Source organism: Leishmania panamensis, assembly GCF_000755165.1.
Source record: "Leishmania panamensis strain MHOM/PA/94/PSC-1 chromosome 6 sequence".
NCBI lineage: Eukaryota > Euglenozoa > Kinetoplastea > Trypanosomatida > Trypanosomatidae > Leishmania > Leishmania panamensis.
The window spans coordinates 414,574-426,965 of NC_025885.1; the positions used below are offsets into that span (position 1 = coordinate 414,574).

The 12,392-nt window shown below is 61.7% G+C and overlaps 5 protein-coding genes across 5 annotated transcripts; all 5 read left to right on the forward strand.

The window, feature by feature from the left end:
* Nucleotides 1-822: 822 nt before the first annotated feature.
* LPMP_060960 (hypothetical protein) lies at nt 823-4,491 on the forward strand (the record flags this gene model as incomplete). Its single annotated transcript, XM_010705675.1, has 1 exon — nt 823-4,491. The coding sequence occupies one exon, from the start codon at nt 823-825 to the stop codon at nt 4,489-4,491; it is 3,669 nt and encodes a 1,222-aa protein (XP_010703977.1).
* An 825-nt stretch (nt 4,492-5,316) lies between these two features.
* LPMP_060970 (hypothetical protein) lies at nt 5,317-5,784 on the forward strand (the record flags this gene model as incomplete). Its single annotated transcript, XM_010705676.1, has 1 exon — nt 5,317-5,784. One exon carries the CDS (start codon nt 5,317-5,319, stop codon nt 5,782-5,784), a length of 468 nt encoding a protein of 155 aa, XP_010703978.1.
* A 518-nt stretch (nt 5,785-6,302) lies between these two features.
* Nucleotides 6,303-7,814, forward strand: LPMP_060980 (hypothetical protein; the record flags this gene model as incomplete). The annotated part of the gene is made up of 1 exon (XM_010705677.1): nt 6,303-7,814. The coding sequence occupies one exon, from the start codon at nt 6,303-6,305 to the stop codon at nt 7,812-7,814; it is 1,512 nt and encodes a 503-aa protein (XP_010703979.1).
* Nucleotides 7,815-8,714: 900 nt separating this feature from the next.
* On the forward strand, nt 8,715-10,985 carry LPMP_060990 (hypothetical protein; the record flags this gene model as incomplete). The annotated part of the gene is made up of 1 exon (XM_010705678.1): nt 8,715-10,985. One exon carries the CDS (start codon nt 8,715-8,717, stop codon nt 10,983-10,985), a length of 2,271 nt encoding a protein of 756 aa, XP_010703980.1.
* A 653-nt stretch (nt 10,986-11,638) lies between these two features.
* Nucleotides 11,639-12,331, forward strand: LPMP_061000 (hypothetical protein; the record flags this gene model as incomplete). Its single annotated transcript, XM_010705679.1, has 1 exon — nt 11,639-12,331. The coding sequence occupies one exon, from the start codon at nt 11,639-11,641 to the stop codon at nt 12,329-12,331; it is 693 nt and encodes a 230-aa protein (XP_010703981.1).
* Between the last annotated feature and the right edge of the window lie 61 nt (nt 12,332-12,392).

The window sequence follows — 12,392 nt, forward strand, 5'->3', positions numbered from 1 at the left end:
GAGAGGTGCAAGGATGTGTTCGCTGCTCTACCACACATCACTGCCTGTCGTCACCCCTCTGTCTGTCCCCTCTCCCTTGTTTGTCCAGCTCTGTATTAACCTCAGTCGCCAGTAGAAGGCCCAAAAGGGAGCCCCCATCCACCGCAGCTCTGCAAAATGCCACTTGGACGATGTGTGTGGGGTGGGGGCGGCGGGCTCGCGTTTCTGCAGAGAGGCCATAAGACATGTGAAGGAGAGCGTTCAGTTTCATCAGCCCAGGCGCGCACTGTCGCATCCCCACCCCCTCTTCTCTCTCTCTTTCTGACCGGAAGGGGGGGGGGCATGTTGCCGTGACTCTTCATGAATGACCGCTCAGCGTTGCACATAACTCTCTCTCCCTCTCCCTCTCCCTTCCCTCCTCACTCACTCACACGCGCGTCATTCAAGTAACTGCGCCAAAGAGCCCGTTTGATCGCTCCTTCTCGACTGACTCCAGACATCGACAGACACGCCACCTCGCCTGTTGCCATTCCAGCTTAGAATCCCCTTTTCCTCTTCGCTCTCTCCCCCCCTCTCTCATTCTTGTCTCCTTTGGCTACAGTACGTAGACGTACTTTACACGCACTCAAGCAGCTGGCACGCACCAGGTGTGCTGACACTACCGTCCTCGCCGAGTCTCCTTTCCTCCTCGTGTCTCGTCAAGGTCTGCGCTTTCTCTCTCTCTCTCTCTTTCTCTCTCTCTTTCTCTGTACCCCCCCCCCCCACTCCACCCCACGTCGCCGTCTCTCCCTTCTCTCTCTCAGCCTAAGCTTGTTTCTTTTGGTTTGGTAAAGGTCAGCCAGAATGCACGCGACCGGTATGCGCAGCTCCGTGTCGGCTAATCCGTCGCGCACCGCGAGGCCATCGAAGACGGGTGCGTCCATCTCACCCTCTCGCACGGCGCTCTCGCGCGGCGCTTCGCCTGCTATGTTGGCGGCGGTACACCGCGAGAGAGGGCGCAGCACGTCGCCGTCTACGCAGAAGAAAGCCCGTTTAGGTGCTGCGGACGATGTAGCGACGGTTGTCAGCGGTAGCGCAACGGTGACTCCCACCACCGGCCACGGTACCGCCAGCACAGCGTCACCGTCCGTAACAGGTGTGTCGCCCTCATACTTTGCGCAGGACGGCAGGCGCTTTGAGCCGAACACATACGAGACGACCTTTAACTTCCGTGGCCAGTACGAGCACATCGTCGTGGCGCATGGTACGGCAACGCTGTGGTGTGCCAACACCGCATCCGGCGCCATCGACCTCTACAGCTGCGTCACTGGTCAGTTTGTCACCTCGCTTCGCCCGCTGCACGAGGAGGTAGCGGCGCGGCAGGTGGAGTTGTCGGAGTTGCCGTTGAATACGTCGTGCAGAAAGGCTACCAGCGGCGGTGCCAAAGGTACCGCGAGCGGGTTGCTTACTTCGCACTGCGGCACCGCGGCGCCTACCCCTCGCAGTCGAGGGCTTGTTTCTACACGAGGAGGGAGGCGGCTTTCAGGGCCATCGTCCGCCGGCGGCGCGGCTCATCCCCATGAGTCGGCGCCTAACCGTGCCTCGGCATCCAGTCCTGTGTCTATGTGGCTGCGCGTGCCTGAGGGAAGCGTTCGTGCGACCGCCCTGTGCGCCACCGCTACACACGTGTGGGTCGGCTACACCAATGGCTTCGTCGCCGTCTACGACGCACTGCTTCTCAAGCTCATCACTTTTGGCCAGTTTCACACCGAGCGCGTCGTGTCCATTGTTGAGCTTTGTAATATGCAGATCGTATCCGCCTCCGCGAGCGGCCTCTTGATCCTGTGGGACACCGAGCAAGGTGGCTTCGAGGCGGTAACACGAGTGACAGTGCTGCTGGACTCCGTCCGCGAAGGCGCGGGGGCGCTGTGTGCCATGACCTCCGTTCCCCCCACCGCGCGTGTGTGCTGCGGGTTCGAGTCAGGTGTAGTCTACAGCGTCCTTGTCGCGAGCCGGCCGCAGGGACAGACCACGCCGCAGGAACTGCGTGGTCACCAGGGGCGAGTGAACGCCATGGCGGTTGTGCGTGATGTGCTGTTCACTGCCTCGGAAGACAGCACCGTATGTGTGTGGCACCGCGGTGGTACAGCCTGCGCACGCGGTGCGGAGAGTCTCCGTGACAAGGGCAGACGCGGGCCCGTGTCGTCGAACCACCTCAGGGAGGCGACCCATGACGGCGGTCAAGCATGCGGTGGCCTTCACACGGGTGGCCCCATGAAAATGCTGAAGCGCATCACCGTCAGCCCATGCGTGCGATCTCTCTTGGCAGAGGAGCAGACCTGCAGTCTGTGGGTGGCGTACGCGGACGGCCTCATGGAGCGCTGGAGCGCCAACCCAGACGACGACTACGGCGTGGAGGAAGTGGTCGAGGGCGCGCTGACAACATCGCAATCAGCCGGCAACGGTGGCGTGCGCGCCCTTCTCTCACTGAGTGTGGTGCAGACGATGCAGTGGCTTGCGTTGTCCAGCAACGGTGTGAACAAGGTCTGGTACGGGCATCAAAACACCTTAGAGATCGATCTGGCGAACTCCATCTCCACTTTGGCGCAGGTGGTGGAGCAGGACACTGAGGACGCCGCAGCGTGGCGAGAGCGGGTGAACCTGCTGAAACAGAAGGAGGCAGAGCGAAGAGAGAAGTACGTGTGCATCCTCGAGCAGCTGAGCGAGCAGCGGGTGCTGCTGCGACACTACGACATGTGGAAGCGCTCCGTTCTCTTCGTTGGTGCCCGGCGCAAGCGAGTCGAGGCAGTCGCCCACACGCTCGAGAAGAAGTCTCACCTGCAGCTGATTCGTCGCTTCTTTGGGAAGTGGGCGTCCTTCTACGACGCCCAGCAGCGGCACATTCGCGCCTATGTGCTCTCCATGGCCCTCTCCCGCGCCACAGAGCAGCTGCAGCTGCAGGCCTACTTCCTGCGGTGGCAGTCGTACCTTGTCTATCGCCAGGTACAGCAAAAGGCCGTGGAAGGCGTGCATGTGCTCGCGCGTCTGGTGAACGCCGCGGTGATCGGCTCATATTTTCACCGCTGGCGTGCTGCTGCAGCGACGACCATCCGACGGCAGCGCAGCTGCATCTCAGCCGAGCAGCTGGCGCTTCTCGCAAGCAAGGCGCAGCGGCAGGTGCTACAGCGGGTGCTGCGCCAGTGGGTTTCACACACCGACGCGCAGAGAAGGTCCAAGCAAAACGCCTCTGAAGCCGCCGCAGCAGCGGCGACGTCTCAAGACGGACTGCCGGTGCCTGGCACTTCGTCGCTCGCTCGCTTTGCTGCGCACTACGCTCAGATACAGCAGCAGCAGCACGGACGTCGGGTCCTCCAGCTGTGGCGGCGCTGGACAGAGCGGCGCGCTCGGCAGGCGTCCCTCGCAGCGGTGGCGGCCTTACGTGAGCAACAACTGAGCTACGAGACCGGCCAGCGCTTTTTTCTTCGCTGGCGTCAGCGCGTGCACGCGCGGCATATGGGCGAGAACATGGAGCAACTTAAGGTGCTCGAGATGGAGCTGCGGCGCGCGGAGGCTGAGCACGGGGATATCTTTGAGAAGTTGCAGCTGCAGCGACAGCTCGACCTCGTCCTCGAGCGGCACGCCGCGGAGGAGGCGCGCTTGGCTCACATCAAGGATCAGCTGGCCTCTGCAGAGCAGACTTGCTCGGAGCTGCGTGCGCGTCAGCGGACGCAAAGTGTCATTAGCAGCAATAGTGTGGCAGGCGCCAGCTCGCGTGACAGCAGCTTAGCGCCCTCAAGTGGGGCAGCAACGGGCGCCTCCGCTGCTGTGGCGCTAGCAGACGCATCGCCGCGCTCATCCATCGTGCGACTCGCTGGCACCGACACGGAGCTCTCGCTGTCAACCACCAGTGAGAGTCCGCCGCTTACCCAGCTGCAGTCGCAGCCGCAGCAAGTGGTGCTGTCGACCATGAGTCGTGGCCACATGGCATCGAACGCTGCGTGGTACCGTGCGATGGTGGACCAGCAGCGTCTGTCACCCATCGTGCTGGCCCACATGCCAACGGAGGAGGCAGTGCACCACGTCATGGGCCAGCTCAAGGGCAATGTCGTCAACCTCTACACCGATCTAGCGCTCTTTCGGCAGGTGAAGGATCGCCGGCGCGCCGGTACATCAGCGGTCGGCATCCTCCTCGAGGCCTTTGGGGAGGTGAAACGGCTCATCGTGATAACGGTGCGCGGTGCATCGGCCAACGCCGCCTCGGCAGCAGCGGCGCGCATGGGTGGCAAGGCGACACGGTGGCCGCTCAGCATGGAGGCGCTGGACTGTATCCCAGTGCACCACTGCGCCACCGTGCTGAGTGCCATCAAGACACTAGTCGTTGCGTACGATCTCCTGCAGTCTGAGGACATGGCCAATGTGCAGACGACCTGCGAGGAGGTGGTGGTCAACGCCGACTGGATCTTCCTGATCGCGCGCGCGTGCTACCTGCGCCGAAAACCTGCGCCGCCGGTGAATAATCGGCAGCTTATTTAGAGGCGAGGCGTGGGCGGGTGCGCACGCGGGTACTCTCCGACCATCAATGCCGTCCGAGTGCCCCCTCCCCTCCCCCTCTCTGCATACCGTCCGCTCGCCAAATGCGTTTGTGTTGCCTTTAGAGACGATATTTTTACGCCGCCTATTTCTTGACTTGAAGTTCGTGTGTGCGTGGCGCTGCCAGCGTGGCTTGTGTCGTCCACATGCTCGACCGTGGCCATGCCCAGTACATGAAGAAGATGAAGGAGGGATAAGTGGCCTCATCTGCGGCGTGCTCGCCTGCAGTGGCAGCGGCATCGTGTCATGGGCCGACGGCTAGCTGATTGTGGTGCATAGATGGCCTCAATCACCACCACCTCTTAGGCGCACTACCCTCCCCCCTAGCGACGTAGTATCTCTTTACGAAGACCAATGCATTTGAAGCCTTATCAAGAGCACCTACCCCCCTCCCCTCCTTTCCTTTGCTCTCCGTTGCTCCTTTTCCTGGAAGGAAGTAGCAAAGCCTCATTGGTGGGGAAGCGCAAAGTGAGCGACTCGGAGCCCAGATGATGCGGTATCGCTTCCCTGTTCCACTGTGTTGCTTCCTCGATCGAGTGAACGTTGGCTATTCTCCTCCGCTGAGCGCCAGCAGTGCCGCTGCAGTATCGGCTTGGGGGCCTTTTTCTCTCGCTGATTGGGGCTCTACCCTCCCCTATTTCCCCTCCCTCCTCCTCTTCGGCTTCTCTCTTCCGTTTCCCCACAGCGTGTCATCCCCCTCCCTCCCTTTCTCTTTGTGTGTCGCTCACGAGCGTGGCGCCGGTGTGCGTATGCTGGTGAGCTGCGGAGATGCACTACATCACCTTCCTTGCGGTTTCTGCGCCACTACTCGTATCACTCCTGTGTGTGAGCGTTGACATCTCCGACGGGCTGACTCACTCGCTATTCATTGCCGCAGCAGCGTCTTTCAGCGGCTTCATCATGTGGATGCGCTCGCGCTACCTCGCCACCCTGTACCTGAGCGAGCGCCAGGCACGCCAGCGGCACTTCACGGATGCTTTGCGCCGGCAGTTCAGTGATGGGACCGACGCTGCGGCGCGGGAGGCCGCAGCTCCGCGCGCTGGTGGCGGGGTGACCGATGCAGACGCAAAGCAGGTCTCGCCTGTGTCGCAGCCACCGCGAACAGTGGCGCGTCTCTCGCCAGTGCTGCCGGCCTTCATGGCGTGCTGTTTTTTTTTACTGAGCGTCCTCTTCACCATTTCCGCCGCACTGCACGCCATTTGGTATGTGCGAAGCCTCGAGGCCGAGCAGCCGTGACTCTGGAGAGAGGCGTTAGGCGACTCCCCCACCCCCGCCCCCTCTATTCCTCCTCTGGTGGCTGTGCATTGTTGAGCTGAATTGTGTCGGAAGAAGCGCGAAATTGATGTTCATGTCTGCACCCGCCTCTCGTTTCTCTTTCTCTTTCCGCGGTTCCATCGAGCAAGGGGAAGGGAGGTCCGCCTATTCATCACCCGGACCCACGCTGTCTTCCCCCCCCCCCGCCATGGTGTTCTGTGCGGCAGGGTGGGGGGAGAGCGAGTAGCGGGGTGTGCCGCCGCTGAAAACTCCCTCGCGTTCTACTGTTTCTTTTCCTCGCACCGCCCCCTTCGCCTGCCCACTCCCCTTTTCTTCTCCCCGCTTCACATTACTCGCTGATTGTGCAGTCTCTCATTACATGCGTGTGCATGCGCGTGTCATCATTAAAGCAACTCAGGTGAAGAGTCTGGCGGCCGCTGCTGAGTAGAGTTCAGCCCCTCTTTTTCTCGCACCACCTCAGCGTTTTTTCCGCTGCCGTCATGACCCGACTGCGGGCGGCTCGCGCCGCCTGGTATGCCAGCCGGGAGCTTGACGCATACCTCCATCAGCGTGCGTGGCACTGGACGGTGAAGCGTAACTACGCCCTCGCGGCGGACTTCTGTATTCGACTGCTGAACCGGCACCCACAAGACACGTTGGGGCTCGTCCTTGGCGAGGTGGCGGGGCGCTACACTAGTCAAGACACCTTTGCAGCCAAATGTACGCAGGCATTACAAGAGAGCTGTCAACGCAAAGGCGTCGCTGGCGTGACAGAACTTGTGCAGCGCACCTTGGCGACGACGACGGTAGCCAGCCCGTCCTCTTCCTCGGCAATGGCGACGTCGAGCTTCACGCAGCTTCCTTCCGCGGAGGATGTGCTGGCCCTGCAGGCTGAGGTGGCTCAGAGGGAGGCAGACACCCACGATTCAGGTGCGGATACCAGCGGTCTCAGGGGCGAGCTCCTGTACGTTCACAACAGTGAGCCGGCGGACTCCGTCAACCAGGCGGTGCGGCGCTCTTGTCTGCGGAGTGCGACACCGCCGCTGGCGGAGCTGTTGGAGCCGTTCCAGACGACGTACGGGCGGGGTCTGTACGCGACGCGGCACATCCCGCCGCGGAGCAGCATCCTGAGCGAGACGCCGCTGCTCGTGCAGCGCTGCGATGACACGAAGTGTGCGCATTGCCTTGCGCCGCTCCGCCCCCGCAGTCACAGCAGCATCACCAGTACCACCGGTGTCAGCGACCCTCACGCGTTTGGCGTGGCATGCCCACACTGCGAGCAGGAGACGTACTGCTCCGTAGACTGTAGAGATGCGGCGTGGGCGCAGTATCATGCTTGCAGCTGCGCCTCCCGCAACCCTGAGCTAGCGCAATGGTGTGAAGGTATGCGCGAGCTGCTGCAACGCAGCGGCACAGCCGCTGCCTTACCTGAGCCTGATAAAGCAGGCATCGCCATCTCCGGCTCCGAGGCGAGCGCCGCACTGTCGTGCCTGACGGTGGCGAAGATATGCTCCATGGCAACCATACATCAGGTGCACCCACTGAGTCTGCCAGGACTTTCATGTCTGCGTGGCACCGCCGACTACGAGCCGGCAACAGCCCTCAGCGAGGTTGGTGCTCTTGCAGTCGCCCTGAGCGCGGCACTTCGCCAGCCGAACCTGTACATGGAGGAGGTGCTGTCGCTCTTCGCACTTCTACACACGAACGAGTTCTTCACAACGTCCGGCATCGCCCTCTACTCGGTTCTGAGCATGTTGAACCACAGCTGCGACCCAAATTGCGCCTTGGTAAGCTCGGGCACCTCCCCTGCAGCCGGCAGACATGGACCAATGAAGCACGGGAGCGCCATGGAGAAGACTCTCGTCGCGCTGCGGCCGATCCGAAACGGTGAGCAGCTGTTGATCGACTACAACGCCGCCCTCACGACGAAGCTTGGCTACAAGGAACGCAAAGCACTCTGTGCGCAGCGGCACTTTGAGTGTTACTGCTCCCGCTGCATCCGCCACGAGTGATGGGGCGGAAGAGGGGTATTCTGCATTGCCTGGGCCTGCACATGGTGTGCTGTGGTAGGAATTTCTTCACAGGGCTAATCAACTGAGCCTGTCGCTGTGGAGGAGGTGGGGGGGGGGGCGCAGAAGTGACGTTCTATGCACTCTCGTTGCCCTCCTCTCACCCACCTTCCCTCCCCCCGCATCTCTGCCTTCCTCGCCTCTGCGCACTGCATGCACAAGGCTGCATAGACAAGAGGCGGTGGGTGCAGGAGGGGGAAGGAGGGAGAGAGGGAAAGCGTCATACATCAGACTGATCTGCAATGGGAGACGACCCCTCCAAATGACGTCTAGTAGCGTCTTGAGTGCAAGCCGAGGACCCACGCGCAGGATGCAACTCGCTGAGCCTCGTATGGATGCTTGGAGAGACCCACAGACACTCACACGGGCTCCCGCAGTGCACGTGGGGGGCCCTCTTTTCTCTCCCCTCTCCTTTCTCTCGCCGTCGATTCTCCGGTAGGCGACATACAGCGAAAAAGAGCCGGCGTACAGCGTTTGACATGATCGTGTGTATGTGTGTGCCACTGCTGCCGCGTTGGCTCATCCTTTGTGCGTCACCAACCCCCTGCCTCTCTCTCTCTCTCTCCCTCCTCTCCTCTCCTCTCCCCCCCTCTTCTTCCTCCTCCACCATCGCTTCCTCATCAAACGCCTTCACGTGTTCCCTGTGATGAGCTGGTCGTCTCCCAGCTGAAAGAAAGAGAGAGAGAGAGGAGTCGAGGGCACTTTAGTGCTACACGCACACACGCCAGTATTTTCGGCGTGCGCTCTCTGTCTAGCCGTGATGCTTTTCATTGGGGGTGGCCACGTGCATGCTGGTGCACCCCGGTCACCTCTCCCCCTTTTCCCTCTCTCCCTCTCCCAAGAATGTTCCGCTGTGCATCAATGCGGCGTTGCAGCGCGGCGGCGATGCAGACACTCAGTGCTTGGCTTACGACTCTCGCCGAGGAGGCGGTGGCCTTGCCGTCAGCCGCTGCTGCGGTTCTGCAGGCGGAGAAGAATAATGGTCAAGAGCTCACCCGCAGGACGTCTGCACAACTGTGGCGTGAGTTGGAGGATGCTGCCACCCATGCGAATGCTCTCCGCGAGACCGACACAGTGCTCAGCATCCTGCAGTGCCTTCTGCTCAAGCAGCAGTATCCTACCGACGTGCACGCGTGGTCCCGCCTCGCGAAGAAACTGTTGCCGTTCGGCGGCATCGAGCAGAGGACAGTGCTGTACTACCCAGGCCGGCCCGACGCCTCATACCGCAGAGAAGGGTACCCCCGTGGCAGCAGCTTAGCCGCTCTTTCCTCATCCAGTGACCCTGGGCCCACTGGCGCGGATGGCGGCTTTGGTGATGAGGGAGCCTCGCGTCAAAGCTCAGGCGACACCGGGCGAGGCCGAGCACAGGCAGTGCCGTACAGCCTGTACCCCTCGCGCGAGACGCTTCTGCTGAGCGGCGGTGTTGTGCCTCTTAGCGCGCGTGTGCCGGTTGGCGATGGCAGAGCGGTCTCATTGTTTGTGCGCGGCTTCACTCGGTTTATGCTGACCCAGCTAGACGCACAGCTGCACCCGCAGCTGAACTCGGAGCTCCTGCAGGTAGTCAAGGATGTATCGAGCGCAGTGATGGAGGCGTTGGCCACGAACGCAGGCTCCTTACAGCTGGAGCTGTTGCTGCCGGTGCTGTTAGACTACATGGAACTACTCCATGGGCTTGACCTGCGCACAGCCACAGCGATCAGCGCTGGTCCACTCGCAGCGGCGGAGGAGCACCACGATGCTGCTGGGGTGACGAGGAAAGACGAGGCCCCAAACGGAGACGGTCCGTCATCACCGCCATCGTCCTCAAAGCCGACGCGCTTTCTTCAGAGCATTGCGAATGACCTGGCGCAGAACGCCATGGCTGGGGGTGCGCGTGGTGCTCGCATTGTCCTCTACTACCTGAGTGACCGTTTTGCAGCCGTCGTAGAGGCGCACCAGGAGGACGCAGCCGCCACCTCCACAGAGGCGATGTACTGGGCGCAGCAGCGGTACCTTCTCGCCCTCACCCGTGCCTGCATGTGGGCCATCAATCAGCACTACACGCCACTGACGGCAGGCCAATCATCGTTGTCGCCACACGCGCAGGGGCTATTGTCTGCGGACGCCGCAGCAGACCTCATCGCCACTGCCCCGATGAACGCCCACATACAGGCGCTTTATGACCACATCGATGTGCTTTTTCAGAAGAACACGAATGCCGACAACCCGCTAGGCCTGGTCGATGAGGAGGTCTCGCGGCTGAAGGAACTTCACATCTCAGCACTGCTGCGCGCACTGCGCATCGAGGAGTCCGCCCCGGACGCGTACCTGCGCCGCGCGCTAGAGGTGGTGGATCGGGTGCCGGCGTCCATGGCTATTGAAGGCGAGCTAATCGCAGGCAAGGTGCGACTGTTGGAGCTGGACAGTGACACGGTGGACGAGAAGGGCAGGGCGGCTATCTACGCTGACTTGTTGACGTCACTTCGCAGTCTGGTGGAGATGCGGCCGCGCTTTTCGAGGCACAACGGAATTAATCTTGCTGCTGCTGCTGGTGGTGGTGGTGGTGCAAACTCCCTCGGCGACGGCGGCGGCGTCGAGGATGACGAAGGTGATGGGGAGCAGCTGCGACTCGACGCGGCAACGCAGACGATCTTGCAGCGCGCTCACGCCGACGTCATCACGGCCTTCTGCGCGGCGCACAAAGAAGAGTGGTCGAACGAGGCGTACAATATCCTCGTCGCGCACAAGTACCACGGCCTGAAGATCACCAACGATCTCATACGGCCGGTCCTGGAAGTGTTCAGCCGCCGCGGCGACTGTCGCGTCTTCAGCTTGGTGGACTTATGCGTACTCTACAGCAATGCGCCGATCGACATGCACACTATCGCGTTGCTGTTTCGCACATGCGCAGTGGCCGGCGACCATTACCGCGCGCGCACGTTCCTGCAACTGATGAACGAGATCATACCGGGGTTTCTCGTAAAGTGTCCAGCCTCGGTGAAGGAGTCGCTGCAGGAGCTCAAGCTGCTTGACCCGCCCCCGCGCCACCTGTTCGTGTCGACTGAAGACGATCTTGTGCAGAGGGCTCTGGGCGAGGAGCAGCGCACCGTGCGCCGTCTCCCTACTGGGTCGTGAGGGCCTATTGAGAGAGTTCGATGTTTAAGCCACCTTTCGTGGATGCAATCGCTGGCGTCTCGCCTCTCCCTTCCCCCCGCTCAACTCGTATATCTGCGGGGGGCGTGCCAGCCTTTCAACACGTACTCGCTCGCTCGCATTGGGAGACGCCCACTCACTCGCATGCGTGTGCTGGCATGGCGGGCGAAGGGGGGCGAACCCCATGCGAAGTGAGCAAGGGAGGAGCGCCAGAAAGCTGCAGTGCTCGTGGTGGGGGCAGCGGGGGCGGGGGATGCGTCGCTCAGTTCGGGCAGTAATGCAATGCAGATCTACGTCGTTCTACAGAAGGAGTCAGGGGACGGGAAAGGGAGAGGAGGAGATCGCTCTCATCATGAGGCGCTTGTACCCACCGCCGTGTTCCCCACCCTCCAGCATTAGGCACGTCTCGAGCGCTTCCCCCCCTTCCCATTCCTTGCGCCTGCGATGTAACTCAGGCCCTCTCCCTGTCCTTCTTCCCTTCACCTCCCCTCCTACTCTCCCCCTCTCCCCTGTTGCCCACTTGCTTGTCGGCGCGCTTCGCCAGCGAACTCTTTGGCTACCGCCTTATCTCGCAGGCTTAGCCCATACAACCATAGGCAGATCGTGCACATCACGCGCGTATAGTTGTTGTCGCCATGAGCACTGACCCGAACGGCAATCGCTGGTCAAACGCCGAGAAGAACTTCGGAAAGGCGCTGCTGAAGCGCTCAGGGTGGACAGAGGGCACCGGACTTGGCAAGGGTCAAGATGGTGCCGTCAGCCACGTCAAGGTGAGTCGTAAGGATGACGTGATGGGACTCGGCTATCACGCTGGGGTGCAGGACACGTGGACCACACAGTCGCTTGGCTTCGCCGATGTCCTAACACGCATCAAGGTGTCCACTACCGTCGCCATTAGCGACTCGGACGACGATGGTGAGGCGTCGCCATCATCCTTGCCGACGACGAGCGGGGAGGTGAAGAAGATCGGCATGAGCCGCCACTATACGATGTACGCAAAGCGCAATGCCCTGAAGATGGAGCTCATCCACGGCGGTGACAGCGCCGAAATGGAGGCGAAGCGGTTCGAGATTCTCGGCAGCGCGGCGACGAAGTGTCGGCGTGACGCAGACAATGACGACGTGACGGGCGCACCGGATCAGAAGCGCACCCGCTGCACGTCGTCCGCCTCTACGCTTAAATCGCCGCTGCTGTTTCGGCTGATGGTGCGCTGCACCACCGACGAGCCAAAGCCGACGGCTGACGACATGACACCGGAGGAGCGCATCCTCATAACCAAGCCGCACCCACGGCCACCCAAGTGCACGGATACACCGTTCCTTGCCTGACGATGCAGGCGGTCGTGGTGGTGACCCCGATGACACGCGGCGAGGCTTGAATCAAGTCGAG